This window comes from Erpetoichthys calabaricus, chromosome 8, assembly GCF_900747795.2.
Source record: "Erpetoichthys calabaricus chromosome 8, fErpCal1.3, whole genome shotgun sequence".
NCBI classification, from domain to species: domain Eukaryota; kingdom Metazoa; phylum Chordata; class Cladistia; order Polypteriformes; family Polypteridae; genus Erpetoichthys; species Erpetoichthys calabaricus.
Window position 1 is genome coordinate 70871807 of NC_041401.2, and position 19655 is coordinate 70891461.

Consider the following 19655-nt stretch of genomic DNA (forward strand, 5'->3'; position numbering starts at 1 on the left):
ACCTTCTGCACATGTTTAGGTAGACCACATTAGCAGATTTGCATATGAACAAACCATTTATTTTATGCTCCTGCTGGCAATGTGGTATAACTACCTGATGTGTCGTATAAATATGTGCACAGGTGCCACACCTGTTCTGTAGGCAGGGAGATGTGCCACTTGCTGCTGAGCCACACATATGTTTCAGGCAGTCAGTTGTTTGAGGTTTGGTGGTTGTATGCAAAGAGGGGAGGTTCTGGGAATATATCCTTCAGTTGAAGTCTACACACTGTCATGGAACTGGGCCGTCAGCGTGCCCCAAACACAATCACGCATATTCCTAGGTTCAAATAAAGGATGGGTTATTTATATTTTTATTTCATTAATTTTCATTGTAATCATTCCATACAAACAGATCAATTTATAACCCAACAAAATTGAAGACAAATCAAACCCCACCCCTGAGAAGGAGAGCTTCGCTAAAGGAAAATTGCTTAAGGCTTTTTAATAAGGCAACATTAAACAAAAGAAAGGGAGAAGTAAATATATATGTAAATAAGAGATGGAGAAGGGAGTTAAATGTGGTAATAGTTATTTCTCTTATTCTAAAATAATATTGATTAAATCCTGCCAGGTTTTGAAAAAATGTTGTACAGATCCTCTAACTGAGAATTTGATTTTTTCCAATTTCAAATAATATAAAACATCGGTTTCCCACTGACTTATAAGAGGAGAATTAGGATTCTTCCAATTTAACAAAATAAGTCTGCGTGCCAAAAGTGTAGTGAATTGGAGAAGGACAAGCAAACGGTGATTGCATTCAAGTCCATCTGGAAGAACACCAAACACAGCTGTTAATGGGTTAGGAGGGATTGTGACCCCAAGGCTGTCTGAAAGGCACTTAAAAAATTTTTGTCCAAAATGATGTTAGTTTGGTGCAGGCCCAGAACATGTGACCCAGTGAGGCAGGAGCTTGGTTGCAGCGTTCGCAGGTTGGATCCTGCCCTGGAAACATTTGGACAGTTTTAAGCGAGACAGATGAGCTCGATATATAATTTTTAGTTGAATAATTCTATGCTTTGCGCATATAGAACTCGAGTGAATTCTCTGCTTTGCTACCTTCCACTCCTTTTCTGATATATTGATTAAGAGATCTTCTTCCCAATGTCCTCTTGGATCTTTGAAAGGTAGGGACTCTAATTAAAGATTTTATATATTGCGGAAGTAGTGTTTATTTCCTCGAAATTGAGCAGTATTTTTTCCAGCATTGTGGAGGGTGCAAGGTGGGGGAAATCGGGCAATTTCTGTTTAACAAAATTTCTAATTTGAAGATAGTAAAAGAAATGTGTAGCTGGGAGGTTGAATTTTGATCGTAATTGTTCAAAAGATGTAAATATGTTGTCTATATAAAGATCTCTGAGCATTTTAATCCCGAAACTTTTCCAGGTATTAAAAACTAGATATACTTGCGAGGGTTGAAAGAGGTGGTTCTCTTGCAGAGGTGCCACTGATAAAAGATTTTCCATCTTAAAATGCTTTCTAATTTGGTTCCATATTCTGAGTGAGTAAAGCACAATTGGGTTATTAGTATATTTGTGATAACTTGCATTTATTGGAGAGCAGAGCAGGGAATATAAAGAAGTACTACAGGATTTTACTTCTATTGCGGACCAAGCCTGTGTATGTGCATTTTTTTGTGTCCAGGTTTTTATAGCTTGTATGTTTGCTGCCCAGTAATAAAACTGAAAATTAGGTAAAGCCATGCCACCTTCTGCCTGAGGTCTTTGTAGGGTCGCTCTTCAGATACGTGGGTGTTTTGAGTTCCAAATGAATGAGGTTATTGTTGAATCTGTTTAAAAAACGATTTATTGATATATATTGGAATGTTTTGAAATAAAAAGAGAAGTTTAGGAAGGATATTCATCTTAACAATGTTAATTCTTCCGGCTAGAGTGAGATGAAGGGTTGACCATCTATGCAAGTCTTGCTTAATTTTTTCCATACAGACGCCAAAATTTTGTTGATAAAGAGCTTTATGTTTACTTGTGATATTTACCCTTAGGTATTTAAACTGATCTGCTATGGTAAAAGGTAGGGTGTCTAATCTAATATTATATGCTTGTGAATTCACTGGAAAGAGTATGGGTTATTAACCAAAAAAGTACCTCCACAAAGTTACAGCAGCACAAGTTTTCTTTATCCACAAATCAATTCTCCTTACAATTCCTCTAACCCACCGCACTGCCTTCCTCACGTTGAGTGTTGCTCAATGTCCTTTCAGCTCCGACTTGCCTGGATAAGGGAGTGCGGTCCCTTTTATTAAAGACCTTGGTTCTTCCGGTGCCAGGGTTACTGCCTGATAGATGCACTTCCGGGTCACACGGAAGTCCCATAAATTGGGGGGGTACATCCCCCGACAGCAGCACCCATGGTCCCCAGCCAGGCTGTGTTACTGGACTATATCTCCCAGCATTCCCTGCTGGTTGCCAAATGGGTGCTGATGTGGAGGGCTGCTGCTATCTTGTGTCCTGGGGGAATAACTTATCCCCTGTGGCGTCTTTTACAATCGATGAGCTGTCTGTCCATCCATCCCTTCTGGCCATCTCTTCTGGGTCTGGCTTGTTCCTCTCTCCTGGTCGGGATGCCCATCTGCCTACTTGGATCCTCCCATCTGGGTAAGGAATCATCCCTTTTCTGGTCAGGATGCCTGTCCAACCCAGTGGCATTTACAACACTTTTGTCTACTTGTCCTAAATTCTTAGGTTTCCAAATGTCTCTCTGAGGTTTCTAGAGTGACAAACGAGCAATAAAACTCAGGGAATGGAAATGCGATGCATGTTGGTTGGCCATATAATATAAATTGCATGGTATTCTGTAAATATGATAATACTATTACTACACTGACCACTCTTATGTTTTAAACCTTATGTTTTAACTTTGTCATATAATGGTGAGGTTTTAAACATTTACATTTTTGTTTTCACAGTTGCAGTGTTTGCACTAAGAAGCAAAACAATCATTTTATTGTCCCAGCCTCTCGCTTCAAACTTCTTCAGGTACACAAAAAGGAAGTTCCAGTGAACTAATCTTGTATGCCGTAAGCTCTTGGCTGTACTCATTAAAATTATTATCTTGGATTTTTTTTGTTTGTTTTTGTGTGTGAGCAGGGAGACTCTCATTTAACAACCTACACATTTAACACTCATGTTGCCAAACACCTCTTTTGCAAAACATGTGGTGTGCAGAGTTTCTACAAGCCTCGCTCCAACCCAGATGGATATGGTAAGTTTCAACATTTAGGAGTCATTTGGGCTGAAGCATTCTTACTAGTTCACTTACTAGTTTACTCTTCACTTAACCAGGTTTTGATTTGTAAGACCGTAATCGCATTTCAGGATGGTGTGCTTTGTGTTGTGCTAGGGAGACAGGGTCATTTTCATAGATGTATCTGTGATAAACTATATGAGATGGAAGGCTGTGGGAAGGTCAATGAACTAAAAGAAATTAAGAGGTGACATGATTGAAGTGTTTAAAATTATGAAGGGGAATATTACAGGGGATCAAGACTGTTACTTTATATTGAGTTCTTCAAGAACAAGGGGAACATTTGGAAACTTGAGGGCAAATATTAGAAAGTTTTTCCTCACACAGAGAATCCAAGACAGATGGAATAAGTTACCAAGTAGTATGGTAGACAGTAGGACTTTAGGGACCCTCAAATATCAACTTGATTTTATTTTGGAGGAATTAGGTAGATAGGAATGGTGAGCTTATTGGGCTGAATGGCCTGTTATCGTTTTATGGCAGGGTGGGTGCCCTTGCTAGGGCTTCCTTGCCACAACTTATTCTGTTCCCCTACCTTTGGCCGCTTAAAATCTAGGTAATGAAAACTGGAAGAGGCATACAAGAATTGCAAACAGATGACAAGATGGTGGCCTGGGTGTAAATAGTTAATATTAACTATGAGTTGACTAAATCACAACCTTCCACATCATTCACCCTGGGACTGCTTACATTGAGAAAATCTCTTACTTAATATGAACAAGTATGTCTTTCTTTTATTCCCCTAGGGGTATGTCCTCACTGCCTGGATGAAGGAACTGTTCGTAAGATCACTATGGAGAATTTTAATGGGAAAGAGTGGGAAGTCAGCATGGACCAGCACGAAACCATTAGAAACATGTCGATAGTCTGACATGGCTGTCTTAGTTTTGCAAAGACTCTGAGAGCTAATGGGATGATGCCTAAATTAACAGAATCAACCAAATACAGAATATAGCTGGGAATAAAATAAAGCCTTAATACATGAAATACCAAAATAAGCCTTTTAATTCTGTTGCAGTAAAGGTGCTGAAATCTGAAGTGAGTGAAGTCATGAGGTAGTTCTTCAACACAATGAATGACAACAAAATAATCACAATAATACAGTATTTATTGTACAAGGCATATGGTAATTGTCTACTGAGCTGCCATTTTATCAAATAAGACTTGCAATAAGATGTATTACATAAATGTGCATGATGTCAACATTTGGAGCAGTCGCTGACATAGCAACTGGCTCGGTGCCGCACAGTGCGGCGAGGTGCAGAGGATTAAGCTGCAAACTGAGGGATTCGCCATTCCATGCCTTGATCACTCTGCAGTCCTGCCTCAGGTACAACAGACAACAAAGAAAAAAGCGTTTTGCTTCATATATTGTAAAAATAAACCTAATATTTTATTAACAGCCATTAAAAATAGCCATTTTGGCATTTTCCCCACTTATTAAAAATGGTTTCATTAACTTCCGATGTTGGCCGCTTTTATTTAAAAAAAAAAAAAAAAGGTGATTTGAATTTTTTGGGTATTATTGCATGACAGGGTGGGCGGCATAGTGATATAGTAACCAGAACTGCTGCCTCGTATGCCTTGCTGATGATTCTAAAATTCCAGTCTATGTGAAGTTTTTACCTTGTCTGCTTGGGCTTTTCTCTGGATATTTTGGTTTTCCTCTCTATTCTCAAGATGTGTCTTAGATTAACTGACAACTGAGCATTCATTGTATTGAGAACATTTTACTAGATAAATCAATAGCAGCAGACAGACATACCTGAAATCTAACACAATTGGCTAGAATCCTTAACAGATCATTTTTGACTTTGCTGCAAGTACAGTGTGTTCATCTGGAACTTCAAAAGGAAATCCGTAAACTGTCTTGTTTAAAAAAGTGGGACAGACATTTGGGATAGATGAAGAAATCTCGGTACAGCTTGTAAAATATAAACATTGTGAGGAATGGCTGGGGTAGTCTGGTATCCTGGGCCAGAATGAGCCCTGTCCCCTTCCTGGCAAGGAGGCTGACATAGTGGATGGACAAGAGGAGACAACCACTGAAGAGCGCATATTACCCTGATATACTGGATGGCATTATTAATGGGCAGGTGTGCCCATTTGTATGGCTGCGGGGGGCACTGAGAGTTACATCCAGTGAGACTGCCCTTCTGTTCCTGCTTTTCTGAGCTCCCATCTGACCCAGGAGTGTCTCCTGCTTGTGGTATTCTTACATTAGAAGTACTCCTGGGTCCAGCATAAAAGGAGCTGCCACCACTCACACAGACAGTCAGAGCTGGGAGAGGAGTCAAGCAAATGAAGAAGGAGGAGGAGAAAGAAGTGTGCTTTAGTTGTGGACTGTTAAATGGAAGAAACCTGTGAAAGGTATTTATTTCGTCAACCAAAATAAAGAAATATTTTAAAAGGATTTTGTTTTTTATTGGCCTTTATAGAAATTCACAATCAATTTTTGCAAACAGCATATTTCATGAGTGTATAACAAAGTGACCTGCACCATAGCATCGGCTCCAAGCACAAAATAGTGCAACACTGTAGGACTCCCATACAAGGTGTAATACATTTTACAGAGTGGAGGCAAGGATGCATGGAAAAATATGACCGTTGCAAATAAATGGGCCCAACACCACTGTGTTTTTACACACCATACTTCTGTTCATTTTGTTGACTAATTTCTCTCTGCTTTTACTGTTAGTTTTTGCTGCTTTACAATCCCAATATTACTCCTGTTTCCTGATCTTCTGCTCTTCAGAGAGGCATTTGTAGGTATTGATCAGCATGTAACGTGAAAACAGAACATACATGTAACGGAACCACAACATCTGGCTGCGATGGCAACGCATTGCAATCTGTGGGGCAGATAAAAGAAACTTTCAGATTGAGACCACCATTAAAGTAAGACTGTGATAAGATTACTGTTAGCCTGATGTTGAGGGGCATCTACACGTATAGAGGTTGTACCAGTTGTTATTGTTTTAAACATATTACACAGATTAACATGCATGGAGTGGGGTGAGGAAGGAGGACAGAAAAGGAAAAAGCAACTTAGTTAAACTCAACTGCCCCACATTAAAATCACCAGCTATTTAGTCAAGTGGTTGGGTTCTCCTCTGCCACCTCAACTCTAATCTCTCTCGCTGCTCTTCTTTCCTAGCAGTGAGCTGTTGTCTCACTAACCTTCCATCTGGTGCACATGGTGTGTGCATCGTCTGTTCTTCAGTTTCCCCTAAAAGTTTTAATACAAGCAGGATCCCTGCCTTGCTGCTGTTTTGTTTTAGGCGACTGAAAAATCAGTCCCCTGGTTGGACTAAAAGAATGTGTGCCCAAGAAAGAAACACGATGTCAATTAAAGACATGTCACAGTAACATACAGATTGAGGATTGTTTAGAGTTTGAATCAGAGACATGAAGAGTAAACCAGTTCAGTAAAGCTATGACAAAGAACAAATTTGTGTGTGCTGTTATTGTTTAATGTTATTGTTAGTTATTATGACTTGGATAAAGATCAGATCACATTTTAGCATACATTCTAGCAGGAATCCAGAAAATATGTTATGCCTGGGAGCAGCAAAGTCTTGTTTGTGGGAGTTCAGAGGTTTGAGAGCAAGAGGAGGTGAAAAAGAGGAATGATCTGGTGATACTTTGAAGATGGGCAAGCCACTCCATCAGTCAAAGAGATATATAGCTTGGGCTTGACTTGCTTCTTTGTAATGGAGTGGTATGGGTTAGACTAAAATTCAACCACAACATCGAGATGAAGTTCCTGCAGAGAAATATACAGGGACAGCAGCAATGAAGGATATCAGCAAATCCCTCTTCAATTCATCACTGCTGACAAGGCTAGCGTGCAGTATCTATTCCTGAAGGTTTCAAATTTTCAAGATTTTTGAATCAAACTTTGCATTTTCTGTAGTTGATCTGAACTTTCTGCGTTTGCTGTGTGACTATCATTGATTGTTACAGAAAATCGCAGTCTGCCTATAAATTAATAACAACACCAAACTGCTTACAGTAAAGTCTGTCCTGTAGGACATGCATGGCTCACCTTGGCTTCTTCATACTCCTTTCTCGTTAAAATAAATAGTAAATCTGGAGTCCTTAACCAGCTGACTGGTGCATCCAAAACAGAGAGGTACTTCCTGAAAATATTCACTGTTTCCAAGACAGCTGCACAGCAGCCTAAGATGAAAGAAAAGACTTTAAATTTCTTTAAGAATTCTCTTTATGGCATGCTTGAAGGAGAAATCTGCACAATTACCATTTGTCATCTAACCTGCTTATACAGTTCATGATCATGGAGAGCTGCTTACAATTATGACTGTTGGGGTTGCAAGGGTTTAGTAGTGAAGTTGAGCATCAATAGGAGTTGAGTAAGCGCAGGACACGCCAATACCGTCGCACACAGATATCTGCAGTGTTTTATTATACATACTAAACATTACAGAAGCCGACTAAAGGACCAAAGAAGGCTGCAGTGAATTCTACAGTAGCTTCCATGCTGCAAGAAAAGCTGCCGAAGCAGTGATGCGCTACATTACAAAACACATTTAGCATTTCAGTTATGAGGCACAGGATAGCCAGTAAAAATTGTAAAAAGGAATAACTGTGCAAGCACACGAAACATGTTATTAGGAGCAAGGGTCTAAATCCTACATCATGCTACTCAGTCAAGAACCAACACAAAAATGTACTTAACTGGGGAAATGAAAGCAAGGCAACAGGAAAAGTGCATACCTTCAGGTAACTGCCTGCTAGCTGACAGGAAGCTAAAGAAAATACAAAGAACAGACACTGTTAGATCAATTGTTGCAACAAACAATGGCCACAAGCCCTACTTTAATTTTAAAAACAGGAATAAGGAATTCCCATCAAGCCAATCTCACCACATCCACATTTGCTACACATTCAATACACAACCGATCTTTATGTTTAAAGACATCAAGGGAACTTAAAGCAGTTGCGCATTAGTTTGCAGACAAGGCCTGCCTGTCAGCTGAGGTGAGGCATCCATGCTCTGACTAAAATGTCACCCTTCCAAAGAGGACATGGTTATCTGTACTTTGGGGAACGTTTTATTATTTTTTTGAAAATAACTAGGGCTTATGGTTCATAAGGGAAAAAGCATCGATGATTTATAAATTCTACACTAAGTGGTTAGCATTGGCTTCAAATCCCGTGGCCATACGGGTGTTGTTTATGTATGTGTGTTGTTTGCATGTTCTCCTCGAGTCTGCATTGGTTTTTCTCTCACATTAAAAACACTGGCAACTTAGGCCAACTGCCAACGCCAAACTGGGCCTGTATGGGTGTGTCTGTGAATGGCCCCTCTGATGGACTGGTGTCCTTGTCCAGGAATATTTCCTACCTTCAGCCAAGTACTGCAAAGATAGGTTCTGGCTAATGGAGACCCTCAATTGGATTAAACAGGTTATGTAACATAAAATCTCAATAAAATCTTTTACTTTTTCAAAATCTTTTAAATGCAGTTTGGTTCTATGCAAGCAAAACATTTTGAGTGTTGACCCCCCCCAAATTAATGTTCATTCTATGATTTTGTTTCTTGAGAGCTTTCTTATTGTAGAGTTGAAACACTATTTTTCCTTAGGTGAATGTCCTGAGTTAAAATGAGACATGTCATACATTCCATAACATCACAAGTGGCCAAACATGAGAAAGTAGTTCTTATGACAAGTAAAACTGGTCTTGAAAAATAACATTCAGTATATGTATCTAGGGAAAGGGTCTTTGTTTTTAAAGAGACCTCCAGTACCTGAGTGACTTGAAGAGGGCGATGTGGTTCGCATGTCTACTAACTCCACCTGCGTCAAATGTTAGAACCTGTAACATCAAAGTGACATGAGTGAAATACTGAAAGACCCACAAGTAAGCCCAGATCTTTAAATTTCAAAAAGTATTCAATCACATTAACAAGAATTACTGTGTCTTCATCAGTCATCACATACTCCGCTCTACTTCAGCATGGACGGAAGATGCAGAATGAAATCTGAGCTGATCATTTACATATTGATTTGCTCTGTCATGTCTGACTGAAGTGGAACATTGAAGGTCATGTCATTGTAGTTATCATCACCGAATAAAATAAATATTCATTATGCCCAAGTAGTACTAGGGGGTTGTACCGTGTTAGCCATTATGAATGTAGTGAGAAGTCAAGTAAAATGACACCTTTTATTAGCTAACTAAAAAGATTACAATATGCAAGCTTTCGAGGCAACTCAGGCCCCTTCTTCAGGCAAGATGTAATTCTTCCTCTTTGTGAATTTCCCATCGGGATTAATAAAGTATCTATCTATCTATCTATCTATCTATCTATCTATCTATCTATCTATCTATCTATCTATCTATCTATCTATCTATCTATCTATCTATGTCTCGTGTCTCTACTTATCACAACGCGTAATCCATTTCAGAGAGGCAGGGGCCAGTCAATCACAGGGTACACACTAACGAAGGGCCAATTAGTTAATCTAACATATGCTACATGCAAAGTGGGAGGACATCTGTAAGGGAAAAGATGGGTTTCTATCTGATTTCTTTCAGCTTCACAGCATGAGCCACACTGAACACCTATAAAAAAAAGGTCAAAACAAAATGATGCAGCTGAGCACCATAATGTGTACCAGACTGAGAATTAAAACATTTTCTATGACGTTCTTTTTATGAATTAAATCTTTTCTAGAACCTCACCTCTTATGACTGCCTTTCCCAAGGTTTCTTCCATTTTTTTCCCTATAAGATTTTTTTTGGGAGTTTATCCTTGTCTTCATAGAGAGTCAAGCCTGTTGGGCTGTCAAGAGGCAGGGCCTGTTAAAGCCCATTGCGGCACTTCCTGTGTGATTTTTGGGCTATACAAAAATAAATTGTAGTGTATTATGAAATGCTTCACATGATATACCAAATTTAACCACCAGATGGCAAAAGCGATCCTTCAAATCAAATGCCAGTGGCTCTGGACTCCGGGAGACTTGTTACAGTTGGTGTGTGGATGTGGATGTGGAGGTGCGTGTGTGCAGCTATGAAAGCAAATGGAGTATGACTTTGAATATGTGATACTCCCGTCATTTTTTTAAATCTGAGGCACAATGCATTTTTTTCTTCTATATATAATTGTAAAGGATTTCTTTTTTTTTTTTTACAGGTACACATTCAATTGGTATCATGAAGGAAATGACAGGAGCTAATTTTGTTTCTTTAAATATGCTGATTTTGAATTTTGTGAAATACATTTTTCACATTGTTATTAAATTCCTGAAACAATTTTCTGAAAATTGTAAGTAATTGTAATGAAATCTGTCATCACCAGCTTACACGATGAACCGTAATTTAACTGAACTGTTTCAGGGGGGCATCATGGTAAAGTGTTTAGTGTCTTCCTCAAACATCCTAGGTCCAAATCCTAGCCTGGGTACATTATCCTCTGCACTCTTCCTTCATCATAAAGACATACAGGTAAAGTTAGCCAGCAATTTGAAACGGGGCCCTTGTGGGAGTGAAGGTCGGTGTGTGCATGAGGTAGACTGGCCAGCTCTAGCATTGCCTCCTATCGTGTAGCCAGTGCTTCATCTCTCTCTTGTAATTGATTTTAATGATAAGCATAAAAGAGGTTAAACGTAGATGTGTGCCTCCTGACTGTTCTCTCTCACAGAATCAAAACATTAGAGATGCATGTCTTTATTTACTATACTCTTAAACTTTGGAACTTGCTTCCTGTCAGTGTTAGACAACTGCAGGTAACAGATTTGTTTAAACAAAGATGCATTTTTATTTGATCAAGCTTTTAATTACATTCATTTCTTCTAAGTCATTTATATTCATATTATGTTGTGTATATGTTATTTATCGACATGTCATATCGTTTTGTAACCCACTTAATCCAGACCGAGGTCGTGGGGGCTGGAGGCTATCCTAGCTACCACATGGCGAAAGGCAGAAGCAAACACTGGACAGGGCGCCAGTCCATTGCAGGCTGAACACACATACACACACCAAACACACACTAGGGTTACTGTATTTTAGATCATTTTGCGTTTGATGTATTTTGACTCACCCTGCCCGGGATTGGTTCCTGCCTTGTGCCCTGTGTTGGCTGGGATTGGCTCCAGCAGATCCCCGTGACCCTGTGTTCGGATTCAGCGGGTTGGAAAATGGATGGATGGCTGGATGTATTTTTGACTTGAGGTAAAGTATCAACTACATGTTGTGTAAATGGGTACTGGAATTAAAATTACTAGCTCCTCAGTTTATTTAGGGACAGCACCGTGGCGCAGTGGTAGTGCTACTACCTTTCAATATGGAGTCCAGAGTTCATGTCCCAGGTCCCCATGTGAATTTGCGCCAGGTGCTCCAGTTTACTTCCACTGTCCAAACACAAGCAAGTTAGGTGAATTGGTGATTCTAAATTGGCCATTTGGTGTGTGTGTGTTCACGTTGCAATGGACTGGCACCTGGTCCAGGGTTTGTTCTTGCCTCGCAGGATTAAGCAGGTTAGAAAATGGAATGACAGTTTATTTAGTTGATATCTTTAGCCAAAGAGACTTACAAGACAAATGTTAAAAATAATAATTATTATCAGATGTCTGCAGACAGAGGACTGGCAGGCCAGCAGTACTGCAGAGGGACTAAATTATCGACATTGTGTCCTACACTCAATCCATCTAAGAAAAACACCCCCTCTGGAACAATTATATTTTCTCACATATAAATGATAGAAGCCGTGCAGCAGATCCAGATGTCTGCAGTGTACAAGTATCATATGCATGAGAAATGGTGATGATTTGTTCATGAGCTTTCACTGCAGGTGTCCAAGGCGTTTTAGGTCAGTCATCTACTGAGCTCAGTCTAGTATGGAGTTATAAGAGACTATGCCAATGGTAGGAACCCTGGCCCGGATGACAGTCCTGTCACTGGACATGCATACACATACTGTAGACACACAAACACACTCACACTGCTGTTTAAGCAATTACCGTGTGAACTCAAGGAGATTGTATCCTGCACTTTGGACCAATGAACCAGATGTGCTGGCCATTATCACACTGTACAGTACATATTACAATCAACCAACTTTTATGTCTATTGGTTTGGTGTTTTTGTGGGGAATCAGATTGTAAGAATATCTGAGAGGTGGTTAAGTGTTACAGGTATGAATATTCTGTATCATTTTCTTTTTTTATTAACAGGGAAACAAGAAGCATTTTCTTTTTTTTTTTTATTATAAACCTGCAGCCACTGTGGCCCTCCAGGACTGTGACTGAGGACCCCTGCCCTAATCTGACAACACTGGTGTCATCCCAAGTATATTTATCACTCCTGTCCAACTGAAACTGATTTTAAGGAGCCAATGTGCTTTTTACAATATACTGAGGACTTTACTTAAATAACTGATCTGTACATTTTATAACACATTGCACTATGTGTCTGAAGAGAAAACAAAAAAGAATGAATGGACTGGATGTGTGCATTATGTTGACTGGAAACAGTAAATTGGCCAAGTGTGAATGAGTGTGGGTAATGCAGTGGGGGTCCATCCAGCCTTGGTTCCCACTTTCTGCTCATGCTGCCAAGGCTCCCTACAAGTCTCAGATGAATAAATGGGTTACAAAATGGATGAACAGATGGATGGCTATAGTTCAGCTTTTCATTTTTCAGATCAGCTGCTTTGTGTGCTTTTCTTTGCAAAAATGAACCACATCACCTTAGAACAACAAAGACATGTTAATTCCTAGACAGACATTAAGTACTCTTACTTAAAAAAGCATTTTCATTAACCCCACTCCTGGCTTTTTAATATTTAGATTTGTGCATAACATAAGAAACTTGCAAACAAAAAAATGATAAAAAAATTTACCAACTGAATAGAATTATTCTTCACATGCGTAAGTATGAAAGATGAAATGAGCTCTGTTTCCCACTCAGCCACAGGGTCATCCTGCAGGCCACTGTAAGAAAGATAAAAAAACATGTACATATTGAAGTCTCTTAATTTCTCTTTAAGAAGTAGTTGTTCAAGAATAAGGCAGTAAAAATGGCATCCCGCTTCATTGAATGTATAATACGAAGGCATCACTAGGCCCACTTCAATAAATTATTCATCCTTCCAGACTCTGCAGTTTCAATCAATTTCAGATTTGCCTACATCTCATCATCTATTTGAGCTCAGCAGCTATATTATGTTCCTTATTGCATTCTATACATGCTCAGCCTATAGGTCAATCTAAAATAATAAAAGATGACTGTTATTAATTATTATGTAAAGCTACTGATACAGCCAGAATTAAATGTAGGCCCTTTGAAACACTCCACGTTCATTTCCAAGAAAGCCTCAAGCCCTCAAACATTCCAAGCTCAGCTTCAGGCTGCACTAGCAAAGTAAGGCACAAGTAATGAAATACCTGAGTTATAGGCAGTTATGAACTTTGAGGGTATTGATGTCAAACTCTATTTATGGGGGTCTAAATTTATGTGTCTTATAACCAATATGTCCTTATAAGTTCACTTTTTTCTATATACCTTAACTATCAAACCTTAGTTACTGTATATGTAGCAGCAATTTTTCAGAAACTAACTCTCTTTTCTTTTTTTCCTGATAAACTTTGTTGTTTTTTTTAATTAATGTTATTAATGTTAAGAGTTGGCCTCTGGCTTGTTACCACAAGTTACTATAATTTTTATAATGGAGTTTTAAATTGAAGATGTGTTGCTGTCATCGCAGACCCAAGCTTCAGCCGGTCTCAACTGCCTTTCAGAGAAGTCACAGGTTAAGCACAGTGGATCTAAGGGTACCTTATCAGAGAAGCAGCTAGTCCAAGGATGGAAAGGATGAAGATCTGGAGTGAGGATAAAAGTAAGGTGGAAAGGATTCAAAACTGGCCAACCTCTGTATAACATGGAATGTTCAATCGCTTTTTAAGTTGAAAGAACTGTTACGTCTAATGGTGAATTAATGGTGATATTTTCTCAGACACTTATCCTTGGTGAAAGAAGCCCTTTCCGTTTGTTCTGATATCCACAATCTAGTTAAGCTTCTGGATTTCACTTGCAAGGATGCACAGGATCTGGTTGCATCCTTAAAGTTAAGGAGAGCCAAGGTTAAAGTGAGTGTGCAGCGCTGGTTAAATGACACCACTCGTGCTCTCAGACAGGAATGTAGGCAGGCTGAGCGTAGGTGGAAGAAGGATCAACTTCAGGTTTCTAATGAAATTCTCAGAACTCGCTTCAAGTATTACCAAGGGGCTATGAGAGCAGCGTAATCTAATTATTTATCTTGTTTAATTGCAAATGCTGCCTTGAAACGTAGGATGCTCTTTAGCACCATGAACACTCTTTAAAATCCACCTGTCAGCGGCTTCCCTGAGAATATGCCTGAGATCTGTGGGCTATTTCTCAATTTCTTTATAAATAAAATCCAAGCCATTCAATCCAGTATTATTCTTCAAGGTGTTAATCACTGTGTGTTGATACCAGCTCCCTTTAGGCCAGTGCACAGCTAATTTACTTTTATTTCAATCGATTTCCTCTTCTTAGTTAGCCAATATAGTCTTGCATGTGAAACCTTCCAATGTGCCCTCATGCTTGTTTAAAGAAACTTTCAGAGTCATTAGTCCATTTGTTTTGGCTGTTATTAACAACTGCCTGTAATCTGGTATAATGCCAAACAACTTAAAGCAAGCAGTTGTTCAGCCACTGCTGAAGAAGCCCACCCTTGGTCCCACAGTTCTTTCAAACCATAGGCCTATTTCCAAGCTCCCATTTTTGTCCAAAATTAAGGAAAAGGTAGTTCAGGAAAAGGTAGCATCTTTACAGTTAATTTTATATCTGGAGGATAACAATCTATGTGACATGTTTCAATCAAGTTTTAAAAAACTTCATAGTACAGAATCTTCTTTTTTGAAGGTGACAAATGATATTCTGTTAACCTTGGACTTGGGGTTCTTGTGCAGTCTTACTTCTATGGGATCTTAGTGCTGCATTTGACATGGTGGACCATGGGGTTCTGTTAAAATGGCTTGAGTATGAAGTCGGCATTAAAGGCAGTGCACTGAAATGGTTTGAGTCCTACCTTAAAGACAGATTTATGTCTGTTAACACAGATGGAAACTTTTCTCAGCCAGCACCTCTCATACAAGGTGTTCCACAAGCTTCCATTTTGGCCCCTCTTTTATTTGCCCTATATTTTCCACCCAGGGACCATCTTTCAAAAACATGGTGTCACTTAATATTGCTATGCTGATGATATGCAGCTATACCTCAGAGTCAGACCTGACATCATTTCATCTGTAAAAAAGTTGATGGGAGTGCCTTATTGATATTAAATACAGTTAGGTCCATAAATATTTGGACAGAGACAACTTTTTTCTAATTTTGGTTCTGTACATTACCACAATGAATTTTAAATGAAACAACTCAGATGCAGTTGAAGTGCAGACTTTCAGCTTTAATTCAGTGGGGTGAACAAAACGATTGCATAAAAATGTGAGGCAGCTAAAGCATTTTTTGAACACAATCCCTTCATTTCAGGGGCTCAAAAGTAATTGGACAAATTAAATAACTGGAAATAAAATGTTCATTTCTAATACTTGGTTGAAAACCCTTTGCTGGCAATGACAGCCTGAAGTCTTGAACTCATGGACATCACCAGATGCTGGGTTTCCTCCTTTTTAATGCTCTGCCAGGCCTTTACTGAAGGCTTTCAGTTGCTGTTTGTTTGTGGGCCTTTCTGTCTGAAGTTTAGTCTTCAACAAGTGAAATGCATGCTCAAATGGGTTAAGATCAGGTGACTGACTTAGCCATTCAAGAATTTTCCACTTCATTGCTTTAATAAACTCCTGGGTTGCTTTGGCTGTATGTTTTGGGTCATTGTCCATCTGTATCATGAAACGCCGCCCAATCAATTTGACTGCATTTAGCTGGATTTGAGCAGACAGTATGTCTCTGAACACCTCAGAATTCATTTGGCTGCTTCTGTCCTGTGTCACATCATCAATAAACACAAGTGTCTCAGTGCCACAGGCAGCCATGCACGCCCAAGCCATCACACTGCCTCCACTGTGTTTTACAGATGATGTGGTATGCTTTGGATAATGAGCTGTTCCACGCCTTCTCCATAATTTTTTCTTGCCATCATTCTGGTAGAGGTTGATCTTGGTTTCATCTGTCCAAACAATGTTTTTCCAGAACTGTGCTGGATTTTTTAGATGTTCTTTAGCAAAGTCCAATCTAGCCTTTCTATTCTTGAGGCTTATGAGTGGCTTGCACCTTGCAGTGCACCCTCTGTATTTACTTTCATGCAGTCTTCTCTTTATGGTAGACTTGGATATCGATATGCCTACCCCCTGGAGAGTGTTGTTCACTTGGTTGGCTGTTGTGAAGGGGTTTCTCTTCACCATGGAAATGATTCTGCAATCATCCACCACTGTTGTCTTCCGTGGACGTCCAGGTCTTTTTGCGTTGCTGAGTTCACCAGTGCTTGCTTTCTTTCTCAGGATGTACCAAACTGTAGATTTTGCCACTCGTAATATTGTAGCAATTTCTTGGCTGGGTTTTATCTGTTTTCGCAGCTTAAGGATGGCTTCTTTCACCTGCATGGAAAGCTCCTTTGACCGCATGTTGTCTGTTCACAGCAAAATCTTCCACATGCAAGCACCACACCTCAAATCAACTCCAGGCCTTTTATCTGCTTAATTGATAATGACATAACGACGGACTTGCCCACACCAGCCCATGAAATAGCCTTTGAGTCAATTGTCCAATTACTTTTGAGCCCCTGAAATGAAGGGATTGTGTTAAAAAAATGCTTTAGTTGCCTCACATTTTCATGCAATTGTTTTGTTCACCCAACTGAATTAAAGCTGAAAGTCTGCACTTCAACTGCATCTGAGTTGTTTCCTTTAAAATTCATTGTGGTAATGTACAGAACCAAAATTAGAAAAAAGTTGTCTCTGTCCAAATATTTATGGACCTAACTGTACTAGATGGCTCAGGATGGAAGGACAGAGGGAGACAGCCTATTCAGGGCTTTATCTTCCCCAGTACGTTAGATAACAGCGAGCCCAGGCTCAGATCCCCACATGGGTGCCAGCAGGGCATGCCAGGTATTGTAGTTCTGGGGGACAACCCTGTTGGGTCCCGTGAGGGCTGCCAGGGGGTGCTGAAGCATTGGGGTGTCACTGCATCGTGTGGTTTCTGCCTCACTCGGAAGTGCTGACAGACTGCCTGTTGTGAGAGGAGTGGAGGAGGCAGTGAGGGACAGAGAGAGGAAAAGACAAACAGTGTGCTGTACTTGTGGATGAGGTGGTGGGAAACCTATATAAAAGAAAACTTTTTGCCTTTTAATTTGTGTCTGTGCCTATTTATGTTGGATTTGGGGAGCTGGAGCATCCCCTACTGTCCATAGGCTCTTTGTCAGCAATGATTCATAATGATGTCAGGAACCTGGGTATCATCTTTGAGTCATCACTAAGTTTTGATAAACAAATTTCCACGGTAGTGAAGGCCAGTGCTCACCAACTGTGGCAAATCTCAAAACTAAAATCTTTTCTCTCGCTGAAGGACATGGAAACAGTCATTCATGCTTTTATCACCTCTCGGCTAGACTATTGTAACTCCTTATATGAGGGATTTCCCAAATGTGCTCTGTTGCTCCTTCAGTTGGTTCAAAACGCAGCAGCTAGATTTCTAACCAGCACTAGAAAAAGGAATCACATCTTCCCTGTACTAGCCTCTCTCCAATGGCTACTGGTAAAATTTTAGATTGATTTTAAACTTTGTTTTTGGTTTTAAAGCATTGCATGGTCTCGCTCCAAACTATATCTGCAATCGCCTTCATCCCCACTCTACACCAAGGGCATTAAGGTCATCTGGACAACTACTCCTTGTAGTTCTAAGAATTCGGCTGAAGTCTAGGAGAGACAGAGCTTTATCACTTGTCGCTCCTAGGCCTCAGGATGATGTGCCAATCTACCTCAGGTCTTCTTCCTCTATCGAGGTTTTTGGAAGTCGGCTCAAGGCCCATTTTTGTTCCTCCACCTTTCTCTGTGTATAAGTGTGTGGGGGATGGTCTTAATTGTTTTATTAATCTGATTTTATACTATTGTTTGTATTGTGTTTATTTTACTGCCCCTTTGTACAGCACTTTGGCTCAACATCTGTTGTTTTAAATGTGCTTTTGTAAATAAATTTGACTTGACTTGAATTATGGCGAGTTCACGTGCAGTGGTGAACTGGCTTCAACCTCCTATTTCAGATGCCATTTAATGCTGGATGGGTTCCATTTCATACGATCAGACGGAGTGGAAAAAGAAGGAGGAGGTCTGGAGATTTATGTGAATGAGAAATATAAGAAGCAAGCACATTACAATTAAAGCTGATGTATGTGAATCAGACTTTAAAATATTACTGCCTAGGAGGGGGTTGCATCATCCCATTAATATTTATTTTTAAACTGTTATCAATAATATAAAGAGGAGTTATTCTGAACAAGCTCTTTTTGTAGACATAACAGCTGCACATGCTGTATTCAAATGTTAATGCATTTAAATGTACATCTGGACAGGTCTGACCATCTTATTGCCACCTACAAGCCTGATACTGACAGCAGCAGCAGCTCTCCAGTATCCAAGCCAGCCGTTCTCATGAATGTTGTATGTGGGGGAGGTTCTGGTTTCTTTGTGTGTATGTATGTGTATATATATATATATATATATACACATACACACACACATACATACATATATATAGACTCTAATCTACTCTACTATATACAGTATATATACACACACACATACAACACATACATACATATATATAGACTCTCATCTACTATATATATATATATATATATATATACATATATATATACACATACATACATACATATACACATACATATATATATATATATACTTATATATATATATATATATATATATATATATATATATATATATATACACATACACACACACATACATACATATATATAGACTCTAATCTACTCTACTATATACAGTATATATACACACACACATACAACACATACATACATATATATAGACTCTCATCTACTATATATATATATATATATATATATACATATATATATACACATACATACATACATATACACATACATATATATATATATATACTTATATATATATATATATACTCATATATATATATATATATATATATATATATATATATATACACATACATATATACAGTATATGCTGTCTATCTGCCTATCTATTTAAGGAATATGTTATTTTAATTATTTTAAACATTTCTGATAAGAAAAGTATGACACCTGGACCACTTTGTACAATAAA

General features: G+C 39.0%; 2 protein-coding genes across 3 annotated transcripts in view; one reads left to right on the top strand and one right to left on the bottom strand.

Annotated features, from left to right (window-relative positions):
* The window catches only part of cenpv (centromere protein V), a 30363-nt gene extending 25601 nt beyond the window's left edge, over positions 1 to 4762 (top strand). The window contains exons 4-6 of the mRNA XM_051931233.1: positions 2966 to 3035; positions 3147 to 3261; positions 4050 to 4762. Of these exons, the coding sequence (XP_051787193.1) occupies positions 2966 to 3035; positions 3147 to 3261; positions 4050 to 4174 (310 nt within the window). The 3' untranslated portion in view covers positions 4175 to 4762. The remainder of the gene's footprint in view (positions 1 to 2965; positions 3036 to 3146; positions 3262 to 4049) is intronic.
* A 943-nt stretch (positions 4763 to 5705) lies between these two features.
* pigl (phosphatidylinositol glycan anchor biosynthesis, class L) overlaps positions 5706 to 19655 on the bottom strand; it is a 62703-nt gene continuing 48753 nt past the window's right edge. For both annotated transcript variants that reach the window (XM_028806763.2, XM_028806765.2), the window contains 5 exons: positions 13175 to 13265; positions 9077 to 9144; positions 8041 to 8072; positions 7352 to 7485; positions 5706 to 6155 (listed from right to left, as the gene is read on the bottom strand). In XM_028806763.2, coding sequence (XP_028662596.1) covers positions 6027 to 6155; positions 7352 to 7485; positions 8041 to 8072; positions 9077 to 9144; positions 13175 to 13265 — 454 coding nt within the window. In that variant the 3' untranslated portion in view covers positions 5706 to 6026. The remainder of the gene's footprint in view (positions 6156 to 7351; positions 7486 to 8040; positions 8073 to 9076; positions 9145 to 13174; positions 13266 to 19655) is intronic.